The 25,482-nt window shown below is 36.9% G+C and overlaps 2 protein-coding genes and 1 long non-coding RNA gene across 7 annotated transcripts; 2 read left to right on the top strand and 1 right to left on the bottom strand.

The window, feature by feature from the left end:
• Positions 1-164: 164 nt before the first annotated feature.
• On the bottom strand, positions 165-4,518 carry LOC111446018 (aberrant root formation protein 4). Of its 2 annotated transcripts, XM_023084634.1 has the most exons (15): positions 4,190-4,518; positions 3,716-3,892; positions 3,465-3,611; positions 3,227-3,293; positions 2,907-3,082; positions 2,759-2,818; positions 2,481-2,628; positions 2,340-2,399; positions 1,991-2,253; positions 1,820-1,891; positions 1,635-1,712; positions 1,340-1,540; positions 913-964; positions 501-748; positions 165-280 (listed from the first exon to the last, which is right to left on the bottom strand). In XM_023084634.1, exons 1-14 carry the CDS (start codon positions 4,295-4,297, stop codon positions 537-539), a joined length of 1,821 nt encoding a protein of 606 aa, XP_022940402.1. In that variant the 5' UTR covers positions 4,298-4,518; the 3' UTR covers positions 165-280; positions 501-536. The 2 variants fall into 2 exon arrangements, with proteins under 2 accessions (XP_022940402.1, XP_022940401.1); XM_023084633.1 differs by having other exon boundaries at positions 165-748.
• Positions 4,519-5,169: 651 nt separating this feature from the next.
• LOC111446023 lies at positions 5,170-6,822 on the top strand. Its single transcript, XR_002710991.1, has 2 exons — positions 5,170-5,529; positions 6,520-6,822. It is a non-coding gene; the product is annotated as an uncharacterized LOC111446023 (long non-coding RNA).
• Positions 6,823-20,629: 13,807 nt separating this feature from the next.
• Positions 20,630-25,365, top strand: LOC111446019 (homeobox protein knotted-1-like 3). Of its 4 annotated transcripts, none has more exons than XM_023084636.1 (7): positions 20,630-20,741; positions 20,821-21,595; positions 22,133-22,253; positions 23,112-23,305; positions 23,374-23,505; positions 23,576-23,712; positions 24,901-25,365. In XM_023084636.1, the coding sequence occupies exons 2-7, from the start codon at positions 20,882-20,884 to the stop codon at positions 24,938-24,940; spliced, it is 1,338 nt and encodes a 445-aa protein (XP_022940404.1). In that variant the 5' UTR covers positions 20,630-20,741; positions 20,821-20,881; the 3' UTR covers positions 24,941-25,365. The 4 variants fall into 4 exon arrangements, with proteins under 4 accessions (XP_022940404.1, XP_022940403.1, XP_022940405.1 ...); XM_023084635.1 differs by having other exon boundaries at positions 20,630-20,761; positions 20,811-21,595; XM_023084637.1 differs by having other exon boundaries at positions 20,630-21,595; positions 24,904-25,365.
• Positions 25,366-25,482: the final 117 nt, after the last annotated feature.

Here is a 25,482-nt window from a genome sequence, read left to right as displayed (position 1 = left end):
AATGCCAAGGATTTATTTAGTGCACAAGGTTGAATTAAAATATAAGGCGTTTCAAAACTCGGAAATGGACTCATGAGTAGCCCTTAAAGCGGAGTCGGAGAGGTTTTGACCCTTTGTTTTCATCTTGACTCTGAAATATAAAGTATCTAGGGTAGAAATGAAGATGTTTGACGATGAGCAGTTCTCTTCAACAAAGATTCATCTCGACTCGGGATATGAAGTTCTTTTAACAAAGATTCGTCTCGACTTAGGACATGAAGTTCTTTTAACAAAGATTCGTCTCGACTCGGGACATGGGGTTTTCTTCAACAAAGATTCATCTCGACTCAGGACATGACAAAGATTCATCACGACTCGAGACATGACAAAGATTCATCACGACTCGGGACATGACAAAGATTCATCACGACTCGGGACATGACAAAGATTCATCACGACTCGGGACATGACAAAGATTCATCACGACTCGAGACATGAGGTTCTCTTCAACAAAGATTCATCTCAACTCGGGACATGAAGTTCTATTCAACAAAGATTCATCTCAACCTCTCTTCAACAAGCTCGATGCAGCGATATAAAACGAGTTCTACTGGGTTGAGTGCACACTCCATGTCCACGGCAATTTGATCGTAGTCGGTCTTGTTCTCCGACATGATGCCCGTCACGAGGATCCAGAGAGGTAGAAGCCATTCGTTATAGGACTTCTGCAGATTGCTTTTCAATAACACTCCAGTATGGTTTGTGCTTCCTGTTCCATAAGTTCATATAAGTTCCAGTTTGGCCACCACTTTATATGCCTCAGGTAAGATGAAAAGTACATGCCAAAGGACATTTCTAAATTCTTCAGCACCAATGTTGATGCAAAATGCTATATACCAAAAGACACTAATATTTAACTTGCAGCAGTGGTACCTGTTGCCTCTGTTATCAGCACGTATCGGTATAGATTGAGAGCCGAAAGAACCTGTAACACACGAAAGTTCTTAATCGAATATATTATAGAACCAACATGAAGAAGACGAAGTAATAATTTGTAATATCTAGCTCAGAATTCAAATACTTGACACCCTTTTGAATGCTCCTTTTTTATCTATTGTTTCGGGACACAGACCGAGGATGTAAAGCCCGTATGTATTTTCCTTTTTTCTTTTTGCATTAAATACTTTGCCTGTAATTTCTAAGCATATGAACATCACTATATACATATAAACTCAGATGTAACAGTTGTATTAGTGATAGACTTCCAATATGTATTTACTTGAAGATGGGAAGAACTAATGAATACGGGCACGACTAGCGAAAAATGACAATAAATCACAGGGAGATATGGTTTAAATACCGCATCACTCTGCTCTGGAAGCACTGGAGGACCCCCTTTTGGAGGTCGCAAAACCTGCTCCACCAATTCGAGAATACCTGCAGTCCAAAACGATGGTTTTGGACGTGCTTCTGAATCGACTTGCTGAACGTCCGTTCCAACTCTTTTTCGGCAAAGCTCCATGTGCATTTCTCCTTTGACAAGATCCAAAAGAAGTGCAACCTATTACAATTTTTAACCATAAGGTCAGAGATGTTGCTAGAGCCTGGATGAGTACTAACAATTAATCGAAAAGGGAAGCTTTGATCAGGTATACCATAGAGGGCGAGTCGCTATTCACAATCAGAGCTCTTAACATGTCGAACCTTTCGGAACATGGGATGTCAGCAAGTAACTGGTTATGGAACTCGACATAAATCAGTTGATATCGACATAGAAGAATCACAGTGTGTAAAAAACATTAAACTTTGCTTTGAGAGAGAGCAGACATAAGTAACTCACCTTTTTAAATAAACCAAATGCATTCTTCCTTAGCATTGTATCTGGTGCATACATGATAATTATCTGAACAGCCTGAAATGTAACTTGACCAACAAAGAGTTTAGACAATCTCAGAACCCAACTCAATCCATAGAAATTCAAAATACGAATCTGAAGAACACGAGATACTACCTGCAAAGCAGCAAAAATACTCGGCATATACGATATGTATTCACTTTGATCGTCATCAAAACTTTCAGAGCCATTAATGCTAAGCAAGAAGTCAATAGCATCTTTCTTTAATTTCCAAGACAGACCCAAAAAAGAGAGTATGTGCCTGAACATGCCTATAGCTTTCCATCTTTCAGTTTGTTTGGTTGCCAGTTCATCTTTAAGATCACCCATTTTTTCTTCTGCAGCCTGAGCAACCTCTTCAGAAAGATATCCCCAAAGAACTGCATGAATAGAGCAAAAGAAGGCAATGACTTAAAACGTATCGATTAAGCATGGAGGGTCTTCTTTGAAACTAATGAACACGAACCTGAAAGACATGCACCGTGCTTGATGTAGGAAAAACAAGCAGTATAATCATCTTCATCCTCTAAAGTATAAAAAATGAACAAGGGGTGATAAGTGGATTAAGGAAAATATAAAACTGACTGGGGAACGCAACAGGGGTTACCTCCAATAATGTTGGAAATTTTGTCAATATCAGATCCAGTGATGAGACCAACATATGACAACCCACAGAATGGAAGAAAACACGACAACTTTGAAACAAAAGGAAGACAGCTCGAAACTTCATGGCTCGTGCTGACTGAAAAGAGAGCCTGCATTACAATTATGCATTGGACATTTGAGAGAGGCAGAAAAAAACAGCTGTGTTCAGCAGAAACCCAGGGTAAGAAAGCGCGGTATTATGAACGAGTCAGCAAAATTTTATTTGAATAGGCAAAATACCATGATTTGCAATGCATAAAGACCGAGCAGAGATTGGAGCTTTTCGTGTACTTTGCCATCCTGTATCATAAATTGGAAGATCCTCAGGAATGGCCATCAGGAAAATCCTTAAAAGAAAAAACTATTATCATATCGAAACACCACGTACCAACTTTACACAAACCGACTGGATGGAATTGGCAATGTCCATCGCTCTGTCGTACAAAGTGTCACATTTCACATCCTCATCACATGTTTCAAAATCTACTGCTTTAAGTGCATTGAGGACAACAGGAACTACTACTTTTATTTGCTCAAAATGACGCCTCTGAATGGAACGAATCACTGGAAACCGAAAAAAGAGAGAAGCAAAAACTAACTATGTTATGGGCCTAGAGATACTTATAGATGACCCAAGGATGGGAATGTCCATCAAACCAAGCAATCCAACCACCCTCCCCACAAAGATACCATTTATTTAGTAATTACCTTTTGAGAGCCCGCTTAAAAAAGGGGCAATGGAATTGGTTCCCTTGGTCATCTGGAAATCTAAAGCCTGATGCAATTGCAATAGCAACAATTGTCATTGAAGAAGTAAAAAATAGAAATAATCCACCATGTTAAGCAAGAACAAGTTTGAAATGAACTTAGAACTGCATGCCTAATCATATTGTAATAGCGAATAAACTACCCAGTTAAGTCTATGAGGAAGCGATTACTGAAGTACCTCGCAAAGAATCGACAGCATATCTCGCGGACTACACATCGTAACGAACCTATCAATAATATTATCAACGATCTCCAGACATCCGCCTACCCCTACGAACTTGGAAACTGCCTTTGGGAGATCAAATGAAAGAGTGTCAATAGTTCCCTGCAACATTTGTGAGAAGAAGTGTCAGCTAAGCAAAAAACCATACAACATAGAATGTCGAAGATATCAAGATGAAGTTACAAAAACAAACAAAAGAACAGAACCTGATCTAATAAAGGAGAAGATATAAATTGATAAATCTCATTGAGAACTTCAAAGACATGGCTCTCTGAATCTCCATTGTCCAATTCTGTTTCAGCAGCCTCTGAAATAGAATCAAGGCAATTCACCAGCTCAGATACCATGGCTTCAGATTGACGAGTGTCTCCGTTTTCAATTGACTTGAAATAGACAATCAGATTGTTAAATTCCGGCCATTGTCAAGAAATAAAAAACACATAATCCTTGCGCCTTAAAACAATACTATCATCACTTTAAACTACAGAATGTTTATTTTCGTTGCAAGTTCATATAAAAAATCTTCAAAATGACAATTCTACAACTATCCACTTTCAATCCCTAATTGAAAATAAGGTCCCTGTTATCACTTAGTTGAATGGAGTAGCAAACAAGCATTAAATCGGGGGGAAATGGAGTTTGATCAGACAGATTTTCAAACTGGAACTTCTAGGGCTTACCTTGGCGCAAGCCGCAAGTATTTCACGGAGCCGAAGCACAAAAGGACGAGCATCAGAACGCTCGGTGAGTTGAAGCTTCGATAAACAGTGATCATCGGCCTTCTCCATTGAAATGACTATCCACCACTGTAACCTTAAGATCACTATATACTAATCGGATTATTCTCCGTTGCCCACCGGCGGTTGCAAGTTCGTTCCGCCGTATCTATTATCCGGCGCGGCGGAGAGGTGTTCAAAGTATCCGTCGCGTCGTCGGGTGGAGAGGTAACCACTTCCAAACGGATCTACCCGGTCCGAATATTTATATGCACGCTCCGGATTTACAAACTCTCTGCCAGTTTTGAAGTTCGATATTGCAAACAATTTTTATTCCGTCAAATTACAAGCTTGTCTCCCTTTATCCTATTTTCTATTTTTCATATTATTTTGATAATCAATTATTATTATTATTTTTTTGTAAATTAAAAAATAGGGTTTTAAATTTCACTCCTTTTTTTTGTTTCTCTTTTTGATATTTTTCCAAAATAAATAAAAAATAATAATTCTCTAAATTTTTTATTACGGTTACTTTTCTTAATTATATTTATTTTTCTAACAAATCTTTTTACTCTTAATTATACTCTCTTTTTCTCTTTTTATTATTATTTTATTTAAAATTCGTATCTTTCTAATTTTTCTTTTAAAAAAAACTTAAAATATTTATTAAATATATATAATTTTCGTTTAAAAAACAGAAAAACTAAAAAAAAATATTAAATTGGGCATAGACTTCAATTTTATTTTTTTAATTTTGTGTTTAATATATTTTCCTAAATTAAAAAAAAAAATTAATTTTATATATAAAAAAAAATCTCAAATTTAAATTTTGTGTCCGGTATTATTTTTTAAAAAATTCAATTGAAATAAATAAATTTTTTTGTGTCCAATGGATAATAACTAAACTTGGACGGAACAGTATAAACCCGAAACCAAACAGAGCTCTTCACTGTACAACAATAATCACGCCTAAATCTTGATCGTCTTCACTCGTTCGAATTCTCACCTTCTACTTTTTCCTCGTTCGATTCCAGTTTTCAATGGCGTTGAACTAATTCAATTCGTCTCTTACATTGTCTTCGTCGCGTTGCCCTTGACGGTCATTTCCAGATCCCGCCATGGAAGCCCGATGTGAGCATCGAAACGAGCTCCTTGATCAGAGCGGCGGTGCGGCCGATCGGTTCGTTTCCGATGATTCTACTGCGGACTACTGGTCGATGCTTCTGCTGTACCAATGGATTCCACTTTTGGCCATAAGTTTGGTTTATGCTTCTGCGGTACCAATGGATGCTTCTGCGTTACTGGTACTTCCTTCTTCTCTGTAGCATTTCTTTGTTCCCCATCCTCCAATATACAACATTGTTTTGGGAATTGCAGAGAATTCAAGTTACGTAGTAATTTCATTTGATGAATTTCTTTGGTGATTTATGGTTTCAATTCATATAGTTCGAATAGCTTTTTTTTTTTTTTTTTTTTTTTTTTTTTTTTTTTTGCGGTATCAACCTAACCCTACTGCTAGCAGGTAGATAGTGTACGCTAGGAAGAGGTTTTCATGCCTGTGAAAAATGTCTCGTTCCTTCGTGAGATATCACAATCCACCCCCTTTGAAGCCTACCTTCTGTTGGAGATCGTTGGGAGGGAGGCCCATGATCATGAGTTTATATGTGAGGAATACAGGCCTTTTGGAAAAATCGAAAGTAAAGTCACGAGAGCTTATATTCAAAGTGGACAATATCATACCATTGTGGAGGGTCGTGGTTATACTTTTGGGTTTTCCCTTCAAAGGCTTCCCCTCAAGTGTCTGGATCGAATACCATTTGTAACAACTCAAGCCCACTGCTAACCTATATTGTGTTCTTTAGACTTTCCCTTCAAGTGCCTCCCTGCAAGGACTTAAAATGCGTCGGCTAGGAATGCTTTCTTTCCGGGCTTTCGCTCAAGGTCTTAAAATGCATCTGCCAGAAAGAGGACTTCTCTTCAAGGTCTTAGAACGCGTCTAATAGGAAGAGATTTCCACACACATTTTGTTCCCCTCTCCAACCGATGTGGGATCTCATAATCCATCCCTTTGGGGGCCGTCCTCATTGACACACTGTCTGGTGTCTAGCTCTGATATCATTTGTAACAGCCCAAATCCACGTCATTGTGCTTTTCCTTCAACGGCTTCCTTTCAAAGCTTTAAAATGCGTCTGTTAGGGAGAGGTTTCCACACCATTTTAAGGAATGCTTTATTCTCCTTTCTAATCGACATGGGATCTCACAAAATGGTTTGGCAAGTGCACTTTCAAATGCAGCGGAGAGGTTACCATCAGTCATTCGCTGTCGGATCCTGCCTTAAGGCACTCCAAGGATGGTAGCAGCCCTAGTTTCTGGATACATTATGCAGGTATTTATTTCTGACATTCTGCTCTTGATTTCTAATTATTTCCTTTACTTAGTTCATTATCAAATTCATTTGTATGCATTCTATGATGCTCAAGCTCATAAATATCAGTCCAAGCATTGGTTTTTTCTCTGTTCTGTTATTCCAAAAGGAATTGTCAAAACATTGTAACCCTATTAAGTATTCTATTTATAATTCTTATTTTACCTCGCAATAACGTTCTTCTTTCGTATGTATCTATCGGTTAGCTCATTATAGTGCATCGGTTTATCGAGGGGATCCGTCTCTCAAAGTAGAGGAGCAGTCTTTCATTTGGTAAAAACTTGAGTAGGAAAAGAATTCTTTTACGTTCTTCTGTTAGTAACCTTGAGTTATTGTGTGAGATTTTACCTTAGTTAGAGAGAAGAGCATTGTTTATAAGGCTGTGAAAATCTCTTCCTAACAAATGCGTTTTAAACTTTAAACCCTCGAGAAAAAGCCCGAAAGGGAAAAAAACTTAAGATGACACTATATGCTAGTGGTGCGCTTGGGCTTGGGCTTGGGCTTGGGCGGTTACAAATAGTATTACAGCTAGACACCGGGTGGGGTGCCAACGAGGACGTTGGGCCCCTAAGGGAGTGGATTGTGAGATCCCACGTTGGTTGGAGAGGGGAACGAAACCTTCTTTATAAAGGTGTGGAAACTTCTCCCTAACATATTTAAAATCTTGAGGAGTGGGAAGCACGAAAGGAATAAAGAGAATAATATCTACTAGTAGTGAGCATGGACTGTTACAAAAAGCCAGGCACTGGGCGGTGTGCCAGCAAGGACGTTGAGCCTCTAATGAGGTGGATTGTGAGATTCTACATCGGTTGAAGAGGGGAACGAAACGTTACTTTCATGCTTGAGCCATGGGTACGTGACTTTCACTTCAATCTATCTTACCTTCCATCCATATTTGTTTGTCTAGCCCGTTCATAACCAAATGTTAAATCGGGTTGTGGCACAAACAACCTTTTTTGTTTCGAATTCCAACGACCAAGTACTTTGGCCCCCAAAAGCTTAGACCGAACAACCTCCTAGTAGTTGAGGACACATCTGAAGAGTCATCGTAGTATTTAGGATTTAATATCTAAGTCGGAGAGTTGTTTCTTAACCATGGTTAAGTGTAAACAATATGTTCTAAAAATTTACAAATATGTCAAAAATTATAACCAAGGACCAAGTGGATCAAAGATTGACATAAAGTTCATTGAAGAGAAGAGGATTTATTCGACCATCACTTCCTTTTGAATACGACTAAAAAATATTTGAAATTATCATTAATTATTTATAATATTATTCTAAATAACAGTTGATTAAAGAACTGCAATATTCTTTTCATTTTTTTTTAATTTTCATAATATTTTCTAAATTAATAAAAATGTTCCTTTATGATATATATATATATATTCTAAAATTTTAATAATATTCTTAAATTTTTAAAATTCTTAAAAAATACTCTAAACGTTTTTATGGAAACCATTAATATTTTGTTACATTTTAAAATTGAATATTTTTTAAACAAAGTATTAGCGGGTCATGTAAAAACTAACAATAAGGATATTTTTTTAGACGTTTTTTTTTTTTAAATTTAAGAGTATTTTTTAAACAAAATACAAAATTTAGAGATATTTTTATTAATTTAACAATAAGATAAAGTGAGTTATTATAAGGTAAATACTATAGATGAATTTAAGTTAGTTGAGTCAGTTGATCAATTAAAACTTTTCAATCTTTTTAACTAAACATCGTTCAAAGATGAAAAACGAAAGTTTTTTGTTCATATAATAAATATTTGAGATCTTATCTTCAAGATCATTCGAACCGAAATTAATGTACTCAATTATGTCTCTCCTAGAAGTTGGTTAGCTACCTCACATTTTGATCTAGGATTCTTCCTCTTCGTAGGTCATTTATGGTATGCAGGAATGGCTGGCTCGTGCAGCTGCCGCAGGATTTGAAAAAGGAATTGACCGTGATTTTGAACCTGTTCGCTCCTCTACTGAGACAGACGATCTAATGCTTGAAGTCAAAATCAATTTGATTCCACCATATATATCAGGTTGGACGGATTGGGTTATATTTTAAAAGTCTTCCTTTTTCTTTTCTTCATTTTTATCTACTATTTTTTCTTATTTTGGCTCGGCTATCCCACCTAGCCGAGCCATTCCCTTTTATGATACTGAGCCGGGCAAAACCAATAAAATAAAAAAAATAAATCTATTCGCCGAGCAAAAGTAGAGAGAGGGATTCAAATCCTCGACAGTTCTTTATTTCGAACTATATCGGTTTTTAAGACCGTCGATCCCAATTTATTCATGTACCTCTCATTTAGTTAAGTGCCACAAAAATATTACTCTTTTTAGTCCCGCAATCAAGAGGGTGAAAAAACGAAGCACCTACCTTTGAAACGGTAACGAGTGCCCGAAGTCTTCAAATTTGTAATATTCCCGTATTTGAGCATAGATCTTTTAAGGAGTAACAATATAAAAGGTGAAAAAAATTTAATTTACAAAGGGAAATGACAATGACAGATGATGGGCTTAGTCTTTTACGGCCAAGCACAAAAGGACGGAGCCTTTTTTTTCTCTACCAAACAGATCTCATTTCCCTATTTCAAGTAGAAAATTCGAAATTTCCCTCGAAAAATCACCGTTCACCAGATTTCATTGATATTTTGCTCTCTTGTGGCTCTAGAAATCTGCTCTGCCAGGTACGCCAGATGCTCCAAATACTCTTTTCGTTCTTTTACTGTTCCGTAGTGCGCGAATTGAGTGATGAACAATGCAAGCATTTCCTCGTAATTATCCAAATGCTGTAAAACCCTAACTGCTTTATCCATTAATTGTTCACCTCTTGATGTTGCCACATTTTATCGATATTGATCTTCACTGTTTATCGATCGATTGTTTGTACTTTGATTGTCATGTCGGTCGATTGATTTTGTTATTCTTTCTTTTGCGGCACTTTTTAGGGAAAGCAATCAACAGAGATAATAAGGCATTTCAAAATTAGGCGCTTAAAATTTGCGACATCTGCCTTGTTATTCCGACCTATGATTTAACTTGGTTCACTGTTCATGAATTCATTCCTTCGGGTGAAGAAATTTTGATTCTAAAGGAAAATATCCCTGTCATGTAGATAGTAGTACCAATGTAACCGTCCAATTTAACCATTAGCAGATATTATCTGCTTTAGTCTCTTACGTATTGCCGTCAGCCTAACGATTATAAAACACGTATGTTAGTGAAAGTTTTTCATACCTTTGTAAAAGATGTTTTGTTCTCACTCCAATCAATATGAAATCTCAAAATTCACTCTCTTTGAGAGCCTAGCGTTCACACTGGCACACCACCTAGTGTCTAGCTCTGATGTTATTTGTAACCGCTTAAGCCTGCTGCTGTAAGATATTATCCACTTTAGCCCGTTACATATCGTTGTCAGCCTCACAGTTTTAAAACGCGTATGTTAGGGAGAGATTTCTACACTCTTATAAAAAAATGTTTCTTTTCTGAGTCGTGTTTTTTTTTTTTTTTTTTTTTTTTTTACCTAATACTGTGTTTGGCTAGAAGTCAAGTGGCTGTTTCTTGGAAACAAAGAGGGTAGGAGCTGTAATGGCTTGTGTTGGAGTAGTGTTGGAGTAATGGCAGTAGTAGGTAGCCTGAAAGCTTTGGGACATAGTCGCCCTCTGATTACAGAGTCGAAGAAATGGAAACAATTTACTGTATTGAAAATGAAATTGGAATGGAAATGGGAGCAAATGTAAGGACTCCAAAGGCTATGCGACAATAATTGTAGACACTCACTTTATTACATCTTCAAATACTTTATTTTAAAGTATCTCAAAATATATTTTTATTTCAATGAAAGGTCGTGCTTTCGTTGATATAAAATAAACGAAGGTACGGGAAATGCCAAAAAGAACACTCCAAAGGAGGTTAAGATAAAATGAAAGAATACATGGGAATACAAAAGAAAACACCCAAGCTTACTACTTTCGGGCTTCCCTCAAAGTTTTAAATCATGTCTATTAGGGAGAGGTTTACACACCCTTATAAGAAATGTTTTGTTTTCCCTCTCCAACCAATGTGGGATCTCACAATCCACCTCTCTCGAGAGCCTAGCGTCTTCACTGACACTCTGTCCGGTGTCTGGCTCTAATATCATTTATAACATCTTAAACCCAAAGAGGAGAATATCTACCAACGGTGATGAACTTGAGTACGTTGAAAGAAGTGGACTATCTACTTTTAGGATGCCAAAGTGATGTCCTTATCCTCTTTTGATAGTTGGTTTCTTAGAGTGCATGCACACGGGCCTTTCTGTATAATGATGTGAAGTGCTTTCACAATCAACACTTTTTTTTAACCTCGTCAAGATTTTAATGGTCAATTCTCTTCTGTTTTGTTGATGAAACTTGAGGAACAATGAATATAAATAAATATTGTATGGGAGTGTTCTTTTTCTGCCCTTTGGTTACAATCACTCCATCCTAGAATTCCTTATTCATCACACCTTGTTCACAACCCCCAAAACATTTATACACTTAGACCAATATTCTTTGATTGCCTTAAATTATTAAACAGTTATGTCCCATCGTGAATTTAGTGTATGGCCTTTGAGGCTGCTTCCCAATGCTTCATAGAACGATGCCAATATCGTTCTCAGTTCCTTGGCCACGTGCAGTGCAATCTATGTCATGCAAAGGGGGAAATATGCTTCTTCTTGTAGTGTTTGTCTTTATAAATTCTTAATTTTAAATGTTTGAGATGGTCCCACCAATAATTAAAGGATATTTTTATTTACTTTTTTTTTTTTTTAGGAGAATGGTTTGACGCTGCATTAGAATAGCAATGAAAACACAACATCAAAGGCCATGTTTGTTCATAGCATACGTCCTTTATTGCCCTTTTTTTTCTTCACCTATCTTATCACCTCCATTAAATGGTGGGACAGCTGGAAAGAGTGGACTACTTTTTACCCATTTTAGCCCTTTTTTCCTCTCCTCTTTAACAGTTCCTCCCGCTTTGGATCTGCCACCAAGGGAGTTTTTTTATTCACCATTTCTTGAGTGAAGTTTTGTTTTGTTTGTGAGATCATACATGGAGTAGAAAGGAACGAAATGTTACTTATAAAGTTGTGAAAGTGAAAACCTCTCTCTAATGTGTTCTAAAACTATGAGACTAACGATGATACATAACAGACTAAAGCGGACAATATTTATTAGCAATAAGTTTTGGTTCTTACATTGATTTTGATTTTATAACATTTTATATAAGAAAAATGATCCATCTAAGAGTTTTCAGTACTGTTTAACTACCCTATAGGAAGAAAAAAAATAGTAACCATTGGCATGCTTGCAATAGCTCATGATACTTGGTTTGGTTGATAATTTCCATAGTAAAAGAAAGTTGCTAAAGATGAAAATACTGTTGGAATTCATAAACATCATTTTCCCTATCCTAAGTTTGAATACTTTTGTTGTTAATATGTGGAGGAGTGGGTGTGGAATCACAAAAACTGATAGACAAGTGGGTTGTGGTGGTCCATGCAAAATGGTGGCTTTTGTGTTAAGTGATAGGAGTGGTCCATAGAGCAAAAGCCTAATCAGCGCCAAGAAACATGTGTGTGGAAGACATGGATGGATGGATGGATGGATGGATGGATGGATGGAGGGATTGATGTGGGCTCTCTATCTATTCTAAAGACAAACTCATCAAAGAAAAACCTCAAAACAGAATGACCTAATGATATGACTTCCTCGCACTCCCATCTTATCAATCACTATTTCACCATCATCATCATATCATCATCTTGTCATTTACATCTCAAGTTCACCCATCTAATCACAGCACACACACACACACAGCCTTTTAATGTTTTGTACTCTACTGCCTCTTTCTCCTTTGGGTCTGTAGGACACAGAGAGTGGCAGGATTGTAGCCTTTTTATTTGAATTCTCTAATCCATTTTTGACACAACTGCGCCCTCAAAAGCTGATTTAAACAGTCCCACATCGTAAAGTGTCTGTTCCTTTTCCATACGTTATATCAATTTTGGATAAGGCTTTGCGCTTGTGGGGGCACTGGTGTACTGGTCAACACCGTTTTTCACGCGTATTTGCAACTAACCTTATGCACACGCTGCCTCCCCCTGGTAGCTTTCATTTCAACTGACTAGTGATTTTGACTGCCATATTTTTTTTTTTTTAAGTGAAGGTCATAAATTCGAATATGCGACAACAAAATTGTTCTCCAAACTCTACAAAATAGTGATTTTGATTGTCATACACTTTGTCTATTAGATCATTTCAATTTAAACTAGTAATAGCCCAGACATGGTGAATTTCTTCTTTTGAAGGTCATAAATTCGAATATTCTCCTCTAGTTTGAAGAACACAACAAAATTGTTCTTCAAACTCAACAAACTAGTGATTTTGATTGTCATATCTTTTGTCTGTTAGATCGTTCCAATTTAAATTTTAGTAATAGCCCTTCAACCGGTTAGGACATGGTAAATTTCTTTTGAAAGTCATAAATTTGGATATTGTTCTTCAAACTCATAAATTTAAATCTTTATCTCTTGTTTGAAAGACAACAATTATTCTTTAAACTCGAATCGAGCTTGGAAAGGCGTAGAACGAAGATTTGAGAGTCTTGTAAGAAAGGAAGTTTGATGAGATGGGAATTCAAAGAAGTGTGGTTTGAAGTTAGTGATAGCCTTGTATTCATCATCTACTTCCTTAAGTTGATGACCTTTTTTTGTAAAGGGCTCTTCCAAAAGGAATGGTACCCCACGTCTTGTCCTAACCAAATTATGAGTCTAGGACAAAAGGCAAACCACATCTATACGTTCTTCTTTTATGTCTATCCATGCTTGCTTGCGACTCTCGTAAACAAGCATTCCCCCCCCCCCCCCCCCCCCCCCCCCNCCCCCCCCTCCCCTTCCCTTTTCCTTTTTCCATCTCATTAAATTCTCTTGGAATGTTAGGTCACTTCCATCAATAGTTGAAATGGTCTTTGACTGAACCTATATCCACTTGAAAGGACATGTTGGGTTAATATTAATGGATTATCACAGATTGTTTGACCCATAGCGTACTGAAGTGTGAAATTCCACATCGATTAGAGGGGGGAAAAGTATTCTTAGTAAACACGTTTTCAAACCTTAAGCGGAAGTCCAGAAGAAAAAGCATAAAGAGAACATTGTCTATTAATGGTAGGTTTGGGCTGTTGCATAAAGTCACTCATCCAAGACTACGAATATACCATTAATAATGGAGTAAGCAATAAAGACAATCCAATCATCGCACCCACTTCCATCAAATTAGTTGGAGGCGTGAAAACGTACACCTCAACAATATTCATAGCATATGTTTTCTCTCTCTTTTTGTACAAGTGGGTTGAGTGAATATAGAGATATATGCTTTCGGTAGGGATTCCCTCGTATTCATAAATTAAGTCAAAGTTATGCTATCCACTCGGGAAAAATCACTTGACATTATGTCGGTTAGCTTTAACGTTTTTAACATTTGCAAGAACTTTGAAAACATCGTCTCGTTAATAGTTTATTAAGTCACCATTACGTTTCATCAAATCTGAATGAAGCTTTTAGAACGGTGGAAGAGATAGGTAGAAGAGGAAGCTTTAATATTATTGAATAAGCCCTCAAATCCATGATTGGTTTGTAGTTTTTGTTGGTAGGTTAGGTTAGCTCAGCTCGTGTGAAACGTGTGGGGCCAACAGTAGCGTGGAAGAGACAATGGTTGGCGGAGCATGATAGGTTGACGGTCACAGTCGGGTTTTTTACCAAAGCCCAAAAGGGTGGCGGATGTCCCATGAAAACCCTTCCCTTCCCTCCATATCTTTTATTTATTTATTATTATTATTATTATTTTTTTTTTTTTGTGTTTTCTTTTCACGTCTTTCTCTCCATTTTTTATAAATAATTTTCCAGAGGCTTATTTTGTTTGATGTTTATTTGTGTTAAATTACATCTTTATGATTTATAATTTTGAGCTTGTTAGAATTTAACTATGATTTTAGTGTTAGAATTAGTCCTTAATTTGATAAAATCTTTAGAAAAACAGACCCTGCCGTAGGGATGTTTTTATAAAAATTTTATTAAATTATAAGGTTGGTTTAAGAAATTTTATTGGTGCTTAAGATACTCGAGTAAATGAGGGGTATATGAATGAATTGGGACCGTAAGTGCGATCTTGATAATAGAATGACTAAGAAATACTGAAAATAATTGAAAGTCATTGCCTACACCAACAATGTGCACTTTTTTTTTTTTTTTTTCCGGTAGCTCAATCATAGAAATTCTATTGTTAAACAAGTTTTGTTGTGAGAAACTCTATGTTAAGTGATCTCTTGAGAATTTATGTAGACATTCAATTACAATTTTAAGCTTTAAGCTTCATTTATATAATGAGCTTTGTGAATGTGTTCTAAAGCTACCTGCGTAGGTTAGACTATGAGTTTATCCATAATTCATTTTTTAAATTATGATTTTACATATTAATCACAAAATTGAATATTTATGAAATTTTAGAATTAGATATTCAAAATCAAGAATTCAAACAACTATAAAATATTTTTAAATAGCTCAGTGAAATAAATCTAAATTTTTAGTTTAACCCAAAAAAATATATTTAAGAGAGAGTTTTTTTTTTCTTTTTTTCTTTTTCTTTTTAATATTTGACAAATAAAAATAATTTTAAATTTTATATGGTGTCTTGAAAATATCTTTAAATTTTTAAAAAAGTCTTAAAAATATCCTTCAACAATTTAAAACTTCTATTATTAATTTTGGATGGAAACCTTAGAAAAGATCTAAAAAAATTTAAAACTATTTAAAAAATAATTTTAGTTTTCGGTTTCTTGATTTTTTTTTTAATTTAAAGGTATTATTAAAAATTTTAAGTACTTTTTTAGATTCATTATAAAATTTAAGGATATTTTTATTTATTAATTAGTAATTTAACCTAAAAATAGGATAGAAAAAATGGGGGTTAGAAGAGAGAGGAAAGGAGGAAGGCATGGAAACAAACATGGACTGACAGATGGACAGGAATTAAAAGAAAATAAAAGAAACGAAAAAGATAATATTTATTTTTCTTTATATTCCTTTTTTTTCATTAAAATATAAAAATAAAAAATTGAAGAAGAAAAATACCATACGTGAGTTTTGAATTATCCACGTGGAAAATATAATATCCTAAGTAGACGTAATTAGAGATAGTTGGTTCCAGCCTTGTTGGCATAATATAAAGATACCAATTAGAAAAATTCATAATTTTCCACAAGAAAAGACGTTAAAAAGAAGAGTTCTTTAATACATATTTTCCCACCCCAAGACTTTGAATATTATAAAACAATTAAATGTTGCCCCCAAAATTCCTCTAAACCGATGCGGACAATTCTACCCCTATGCTCTTCTAATTAATTTGGCCTCTTGTTTCTATATCATTGAATTTTCAAACCCTAGTGTTTATCATGGAATCTGAACGCCTGGTAATAATGATGCATCCTTGGGTTATATAATTCTTTTTTACCGTACTCTAAATTCAACTCATTGACCACTTACCTTATTTTTTACCCCCCCCCCCTCTCTCTCTAGGGCCCATTTACAGTAGCTGCTTATTTTACATTAAGAAAATAAAAGTAAAAATTGTGATAGTTTTTTTTAACTCGCTGTCAAGTTTTTAACTAGTACGTTACACTTAATGAAATATGTTCACGTTGATAGAAAAAATTAAGTTAAAAATCTATTAACAGTGACACTCAAGTAAAAGAGAGATACATGAATGAATCAAGGGATTAAGAGCTATTTTAAAAATATAATGACTAGGAGAGACTTAAAAAAAATTGGAAGTCACTATTTATATTAATAAGTTACACCTCCTTTTGGTTGACTCAATCATAATAACTCTATAGTTTGTTGATGAGTCTCACATTTGTTAATTTAGTGGAAGATCATAGGTTTATAGGTGAGGAATACTATCTCGAGACTTTTTAGGGAAGCCCAAAACAAAACTATGAGAACTTATGCTCAAAGGGGACAATATTATACCATTGTGGAAAGTCAGTTATTTCTAACATAGTTAAGCATACTTTGTTTTGAGTAATTCTATTAAATTTATATTTTAATTAAAGCTTTAAATTACAAATTTTACTGAATGAAATTAGAATTGATTTAACAAAATTCCACCATATATGCCATAATTTATTGTGATTTCGTCCAATTATAAAACTAATTATGATAATTAAAATTTTTTTAAAAATAAATAAAACAAAATTTAAAATTTAATGTTGAAAATTTCAATGATGTGGGGGGGGGGTAGGTAAAACCAAGCAGGGGACCATGGTTTTCTCGCGTAGACCGGCATTAAAACCAAACAGTACTACTTTTCTTTATTTTTTTTATTTTTTAAATTATTCAGAGGAGGCCTAGTTAGTGGACCCCACCTACTGTTTGTGCCTCCAATCTCCACGCATGGGCCCCACCCGAGCAGAGCGCCCCAAAGTGGGGACCACTCCACGGTTCGCATTCATTTCAGCCGGCGGCTGTCAGATTGATCAAGGAATTCCCCCTTATGGTCCCCAGTTCTCCTTTCGCCACGTTTCCGCTTCTCATTCGCTTATCTCGAGCGTGCTTGCCTTGGCGGTCCCCACATGTGGTCCAAACGACCACTGAACGACGCGTGTCAACCAGTCGCTATCCCGCGAGTGGTGGAGAGATAACCAACGTAATCAATGGTCCCCTACACCTTTTTCTTTTAGTTTTTTTCCCTCTCCTTTGCCACTGGCTCAGCCGGTCATTTTATCTAACGCGAAAACCGGCCACTTCTTACTTCCCCAACCGGTGGCAGGTGGAACGGGTAAAGTAAAATTAGGTAAATAAATTATATTTTTGCGTACGTGGTCGTAATTTTTTAATTTTTTAATGGGTTAGTTCGGTCACTCGCGCCAGAGTGGATGACGTGGCAACCACGCTCCAAAACTCGGGGGGACATTAACGAACTTCCTCTTCCCTCCTAGATACACTTGTCTACTTTATATAATGGGATGGGAACTACTTTTAATAAAGCCTTTTTTAATCATTATTAATTTAATTTAATCCCAAACTTTTATGTTTAAGCCATGATTTTCACTTAACTAATTGTTTTTAACCTCCTCACGTGTAGTGTGATTACCTTATTAATTACTCTATAATCTTATTTATTTCTATTGGTCGTATTTATTTTTAAGTAACAGTAGACAAGAAGTAGGCGTATTACGACATCCCGATAAAGGAGTGTTAATAAAAGAACAAATATCACATCTGAATGTGTAAAAACCCAACTCCACCGCTGTGCTTTGATCTGTTACGTATGGTCGTTAGTCTCGTGATTTTAAACGTGTCTACTAGAGAGAGGTTTCCACACTCTTATAAGGAATGTTTCGTTCCCTCTCTCCAACTAATGTGTGATCTCATAATCTACCTCCCTCCTCCTTTGGGCGCCCAACGTTCTCGCTGGCACACCGCCCAATCTTTGGCTCTCTCACAATCTGTCCCCATTGGGGGCAAGCGTCCTCGCTAGAAGATCGCTTGGTGTCTAACTCTAATATCATTTGTAACAGCTCAAGCCCACTAGTATCAAATATTGTCTGTTTTGGCCCGTTACATATCGTCGTCAGCCTCATGGTTTTAAACGTGTCTACTAGAAAGAGGCTTCCACATCCTTATAAGGAATGTTTGTTCCCCTCTCCAACAGATGTGCAATCTCACAATCCACCCCTCTCCCCCTTTGTGGGCCCAACGTCATCTCTTGCACACCGCTCAGTGTCTAGCTCTCTCACAATCCATCCCCATTGGTAGCAAGCGTCCTCGTTGATACATCGCCTGGTGTTTGGCTCTGATATCATTTGTAACAGCTCAAGCCCACCATTAGCAAATATTATTTACTTTAGCCCATTACGTATAGTCATAAGCCTAACAGTTTGAAAACGTATCTACTAGGGTGAGGGTCTAGCTCTACTCTAACTAGTGTCGGACACCAAAATGCTTATTTCCCTCTCCAACCGATGTGAGGATCCCACATATTCTAAATTCTAACACGTGGGACGTCACAATCGTTGTAAGAAAGAGGAATATAAGCATTACTTTGAACGTCATACCATCTTCTGCTCGTATAATCAGTCACAATCATCGTTCAACATACAAAGGTCGATAACTATAAATTATCGATTAATTTTAATGAGCTGGATTAATTTTATATAAGCTCGAAAGTAAAGTTCTGAGTACGATTCCAATTTAAGGATGTCTTCGTGTAATATATGCTACAATATAATAATCATGAATATGTAATATAAATGAAAAGTCGTACCTTTATAATCAAAACATTAAATTTTGATGATCATAAGACTTTATGTTAAATAAAGAATAAATATAGGTTTTAATTGGCGTGACACGTTAACGAGGGACCAACCTAAATAAAGTAGGAATAAAAGGAAAAAAACAAGATTCCAATATATTTAAAATAATTAATTAATCCGTAGACGGCTGTTGGGTATCTCCAAAACACGTAGCACATAAGATATTTTACAATTATTATTAAATCCACCTCCCAACTTTTTTTTTCCTAAATTAATAAAATTTGTATTTTATTTTAAAAAATATTTATGAATTTTTAAATTTTTTAATAATATCAATAATTTAAAATTTAATTTTAAATGAGACGATAATATTTTAATTTAAATAATTATCATTCAATTTTCAAAAATTTTATTAAATTTTTTAAATATATGCTATAATTTTCAAAATATTACTAATTTTTTTTAAAAAATTTAAATATACCTTTCCACTTTTGAAATTTTATGGTTTTTTTTTAAATTAATTATAAAGATGTTTTTGAATATTTTTTAGAATTTAAAAATATTATTAAAGATTTTAAAATTCAAAAGGTTAAAAGATATTTTTATTAATTTAGCGTTTTTTTACAACTTGGTACATTAAAAATTTATAATTAATTAAAATATTATTTTGAGCAACAATCAATAATATTAAAAAAAAAAAAAAAAAAAGATCGAAATGAGATAACTCTCTTGGATCTCCATTGAATTCAAGCGATTTGTGCAATGTATATCAAATAGTTACTAAGGTATAAACTCGAGCACAACTCAGCTATTTATGTCGTTATATTATCTCAACTAAAAGGACAAATGCTGAAGTCTCACATCCACTTATCTCAAGTAAGAATATAATTACTAAGACGTCAATTTGAACACAATTCAACTACTTCAAGACATTGAAGGCTCGTTACATATGGTCGTTAGCCTTACAGTTTTAAATCGTATCTATTGGGGAGAGGTTTCCACACTCTTCTAAGAAATATTTAGTTCCTCTCTCCAATGTGGGATCCCAAAATCCACTCCTTAAGAGCCCCAACGTTCTCGCTAGCACACCGCCCGATGTCTGACTTCGATACCATCTGTAACAGTCCAAGCCCACTGGAAATAGATATTGTCCACTTTGGCCCAGCCCCACGGTTTTAAAACGTGTCTTTTAGGGAGAGGTTTCCACACCCTCATAAGGAGTGTTTCATTCTCCTCTCTAACCGATGCGAGATCTCACGTTATATTATCGACCAAAAGATTAGATGCTTGCTCGAATCTCACCTCTGCTTATGGTTAAGTAAAATATAGCTGCAAAAACATCAATTTGAGCATCATTCAACTAATTTATATAATTATATTACAAATCAAAATGTCAGCTTCAATCTGATATCAAAATAAACATCAACTTGAATATAGTTCAACTACTTTAAAACATTATATTCTCGACCAAAACGTTCTAAACTCAAATCTAAATATAATTATTAAACGGGTAACTCGACACTAGTTCAAAAAAAAAAAAAAAACATAACAAGATCATTTTTTTTTTTGTGTGGTACGATGTTCTTGTTTTTTTTGTTTATAGTAGAAGAGTTGTAGAGGTAGAAAGAACCTCATCTCCTTTTGGCTCTCTTCTATCCAATCTTCTATTCCAATCACCATTGGAAAAACCTTTCCCTCTCCTCTTTCTCTCTCCTCTCCATTATTTCTGATTACTGCAACAAAATCAACTGTAAATCTTCTCTTTCTTCCTCCTTTATTTCTACAGGTTTTTTGGTTCCTCGAATTTGATGTCCCTTTTTCCTTTACAGGATCGACCGCCATGGCCGCTACTTAATCACTAATTCCCTTCCCTTTTCTCTCTGCTCTTCCATGGCGTATCACAATCCCCTCTCCCACGACCTTCCCCTCCACTTCTCCGACCAACAACCGCCGCAGAATCAGCCACTTTCCGATGCCTCTTTGCGTACCATTCTCCCGGACCCCAAATCCCACCACCACCACCACCACCCGCCGCAAACGGCACCGAATTGGCTTAACAACGCACTTCTCCGTAACCAAAACCCCCATTCTCACTACTCTACCGACACTACCACCACCGCCACCGCCGCCGTCAATACAAATTTCCTCAACCTTCACACCACTGCATCCGATTCCACTGTTTCTCACTCCTCTAACCAATGGCTCTCCCGTCCGATTCTCCAAAGAAACCACAGCGATGTTATTGCTGATGTCGCCGCCGCCGGTGACGCTATGATCGGTGCCGCTAACGATGCCAATAGCGGCGATGGATTGAACAAAAGCGAGGGCATGGCGGTGGAACCTGGCGGCGGCGGCGGTGGTGGTGGAGAAGGGGTTTTGAATTGGCAATATGCTCGTTACAAAGCCGAGATTCTTGCTCATCCGCTTTATGAACAGCTGCTTTCAGCTCATGTCGCTTGTCTTCGCATCGCCACGCCCGTCGACCAATTGCCGAGGATTGACGCACAGCTCGCTCAGTCTCAGAATGTTGTCGCTAAGTACTCCGCCTTGGGCCACACCGCGCCGCTCATGGTCGGCGACGACAAAGACCTCGATCAATTCATGGTATATTCCCTCATAATCCTTCTAATTTAATCTTTTCACAAATTTTTTGGATTGGAATTGCTGTTTTTACCAGAAATTGTTCTAAATTTCTGGCTTGATTCAATTTCTAGAAGAACTGGATGAACTGCTAATGGATAAATTAGTGGTTCATAATTTCACTTGCAACTTGGAGACTGCCATAATTAGTATGGCAGATATGGTAATAAATAACTAGAATCTGCCATTTAATTGAGCTACCAAGCTTTTTACAACGTATGGACAAATTGTAAAGACAGTAACCAGAAATTATTTTTGTGTCGGTTGTTCTGTCGCTTGGTCATGTTTTTTGTTTCAGTTGTACTCTCTGGCTGCTTGGGTCGAGAAAATTTATGTCGTTGCAGTGCAGCTGAGAATTGGCTGCTCTGTCTGATTGTTGATATTGATTTATGAACATTTATTTAGATGCTTAAATGAGTGAGTGAAGATTATAACTGAGATTTGGAGGTTGTTCAAATGGCTGTTTGATTGGTTTGTTTTGTTTCTATGTTCGTGTTGCAGACGCATTATGTTCTTTTGCTTTGTTCGTTCAAAGAACAACTCCAGCAACATGTTCGTGTCCATGCCATGGAAGCTGTCATGGCTTGCTGGGACATCGAGCAGTCGCTTCAAAGCTTAACAGGTATAAACTCACTACTAGCCGATATTGTCATTTTTGTACTTTTTCTTTTGAGTTTTTTCTCAAGGTTCTTAAAACGCGTCTACTAGTAGAGGTTTCCACTCTTTTATAAAAAATGTTTCGTTTTCTTTTCCAACCAACGTGAGATCTCACAATACACCCTCTTTGGAACCCAACGTCCTTGTGGGCACTCGTTTCTCTCTCCAACCGATGTGGGATCTCACAATCCACCCTGTTCGTGTCTCAACATCTTTGCTGGCACTCGTTCCTCTCTCCAACCGATGTGAGATCTCACAATTCACCCCCCCTTCAAGGCATAGCGTCCTTGCTGACACTCGTTCCTCTCTCCAACCGGTGTGAGATCTCACAACCACCCCCTTTCGAGAACCAGCGTCCTCGCTAACACTCGTTTCTCTCTCCAACCAATGTAGGATCTCACAATCCACCCCCTTCGAGCACCAACGTCCTCGTTGGTACTCATTCCTTTCTCTAACCGATGTGAGATCTCACAATCCACTCTTTTGAGGACCAGTGCCCTTATTGGCAGTTGTTCCTCTCTCTAACCGATGTGGGATCTCACAATCTACCCCCATTCAGGGATCAGCATCCTCGCTGGCACTCGTTCCTCTCTCCATCCGACGTGGGATCTTGCAATCCACCCCCCTTTAGGACCCAGCATCCTCACTTACACTCGTTCCTCCCTCCTATCGATGTGGAATCCCACAGTTGTAATCCTTATCTCCGTGGAAACTTTAGTTCTCGTCAATCGTGACCAAGGAACGACCTGTTTTGTTTTGAGCATCAGTATTTTAGCTAGTGATCATATTTAACAGCAAAGTTGTATTGTTTTCACTACATTAGGAGTTTCACCCGGCGAAGGCACGGGAGCGACAATGTCAGACGACGACGACGACCAGGTCGACAGCGATGCAAACTTGTTCGAAGCGAGTTTAGATTGTCCTGACACCATGGGATTTGGACCTCTTATTCCCACAGAAACTGAGAGGTCCTTAATGGAAAGGGTCAGACAAGAACTGAAGCATGAATTAAAAGCGGTAATGAATGTGTTATATTACATTAGTGTTTTGCTTTTAAAACTGTTCCTGAAGCTTTTTCCCGACAGGGTTACAAGGAGAAAATTGTGGATATAAGGGAAGAAATTCTGAGAAAAAGGAGAGCTGGAAAGCTCCCTGGTGATACCACCTCTGTTCTAAAACAATGGTGGCAATCACATTCAAAGTGGCCTTATCCTACTGTAAGTTGAGCTCATTTACACAATTTTAATGTTTTTGGAACATTAATGGTTGATTTTATGGCCTTATTAGGAGGAAGATAAGGCAAGGTTGGTGCAAGAAACTGGTCTGCAATTAAAACAGATAAACAATTGGTTCATTAACCAGAGGAAGCGAAACTGGCATAGCAATCCTTCGAGTTCTACAAACTTGAAAAGCAAACGCAAAAGGTATATATCTTTTTCCCGACCCTTCATATACGGTAACAGCTTAAGTCCACTCCGAGCAGATGTTGTCCTTTTTGGGCTTTTATTTCTGGATTCCCCCCATTTTAAAACACGTATACACTTCTCCCGAGCTCACCACTAGCCGATAGTGTCCTCTTTGTGCTTTCCCTTGTGGGCTTCTTCTAAGGTTTTAAAATGTGTATACGCTTCCCTCAAGATTTTAAAACGTGTATACTAGGGAGATCCACCTCCCTTGGGAGCCCTGCGTTCTCGATGGCACAGTATCGGTGTCTGACTCTGATATCATTTGTAACAGTCCAAGTCTACCGCTAGCCGATATTGTTATCTTTGGGTTTTCACTTCTGGGTTTCCCCTCCCAAAGTTTTAAAACGCGTATATGCTTCCTTCAAAGCCCACTGTTAGCAGATATTGTCTTATTTGTACTTTCTCTTGTGGGCTTCCTCCAAGGTTTTAAAACGTGTATACTAGGGAGATCCACCTCCTTGGGAGCCTTGCGTTCTCGATGACACAGTGCCCAGTGTCGAACTCTGATACCATTTGTAACAGCCCAAGTCTACCGCTAGCCGTTATTGTCATCTTTGAGTTTTCACTTATGGGTTTCCCCTCCCAAAGTTTTAAAACGTGTATACGCTTCTCTCGAGCCCCCCGCTAGCAAATAGTGTCCTCTTTGTGCTTTCCTTTGTGGGCTTCCTCCAAGGTTTTAAAACGCGTATACGCTTCCCCCCAAGATTTTAAAACATGTATACTAGGGAGATCCATCTCCCTTGGGAGCTCAGCGCTCTCAATGGCACAATGTCGATGTCTGGCTCTAATACCATTTGTAATATGCCAAGCCCACCACGAGTAGACATTGTCATCTTTGGGCTTTCCGTTCTAGGATTCCCCTCAAAAATTTTAAACACGTCCACTAGGGACAGGTTTCCACACCCTTATAAGTACCTAGGATCTCATACACATTTAAAAAACTACCCTTCAGAGTAGAAAAATCAACGTATCTAAATAGCATTCTAGTCAACACTACGTCGATTTTTCATCCAATTTCTAGTTTTGAAACGCCTATGATCACAACTTCTACAAGAATATGAGTATTTTTTATAATTTAATTTATTTTTTTTTTATTATTATTTTTTTTTATAACTCGTGTAACTTGCACCAACCTTAATTTGAAAGAAGTAATGCAGGTGAAAACAGCAGCGACCGTTTCAAATGACTTTGGTTCAACAGCCAACAAACTCCTGTTCAACACTTAGCTGCAGCATATGAACCCACCCCATTACTAATTGTTGGAGTTATATTCATTTATAGCTTGCGAAACGAACATAGTTATCGCTTTCACCGAAGAAGCTCGGGATGGAACTAAAACAGGACGAGAATGGGGACGGAGAAATATATGTCGTGTGACAGGCAAGCATAAGGATCGGAAAAAATAGGTACTCGACTTTATTTTTCACAAAAAAAAAAAAAAAAAAAAAAAAAAATTAGAAGTTGATATTTAGGAGTATATTAATGAAAATGAATTGGATACTCCACATGGATTGGAGTTATGATTTTTGTTTACCTTCTTCATGTGTATGCGTATAAAAAAGGTGAGGGGGTTATATGGTGTACAGTTTTAATAATCTCTGCATTCTTCCTTACAGTATTATATATAATCTAAAGTTTAATATAAAGGTATCATATATGGAAGGAAGACGAATCCAACCCATTCGTACGATTTGAGTTGGGTTATGAACTTGAGTTAGTCTGGGTTAG

The sequence above is a fragment of the Cucurbita moschata genome, unplaced genomic scaffold (assembly GCF_002738365.1).
Source record: "Cucurbita moschata cultivar Rifu unplaced genomic scaffold, Cmos_1.0 Cmo_Scf00008, whole genome shotgun sequence".
Lineage (NCBI taxonomy): Eukaryota > Viridiplantae > Streptophyta > Magnoliopsida > Cucurbitales > Cucurbitaceae > Cucurbita > Cucurbita moschata.
This window is presented reverse-complemented; position numbering and strand designations above follow the sequence as displayed.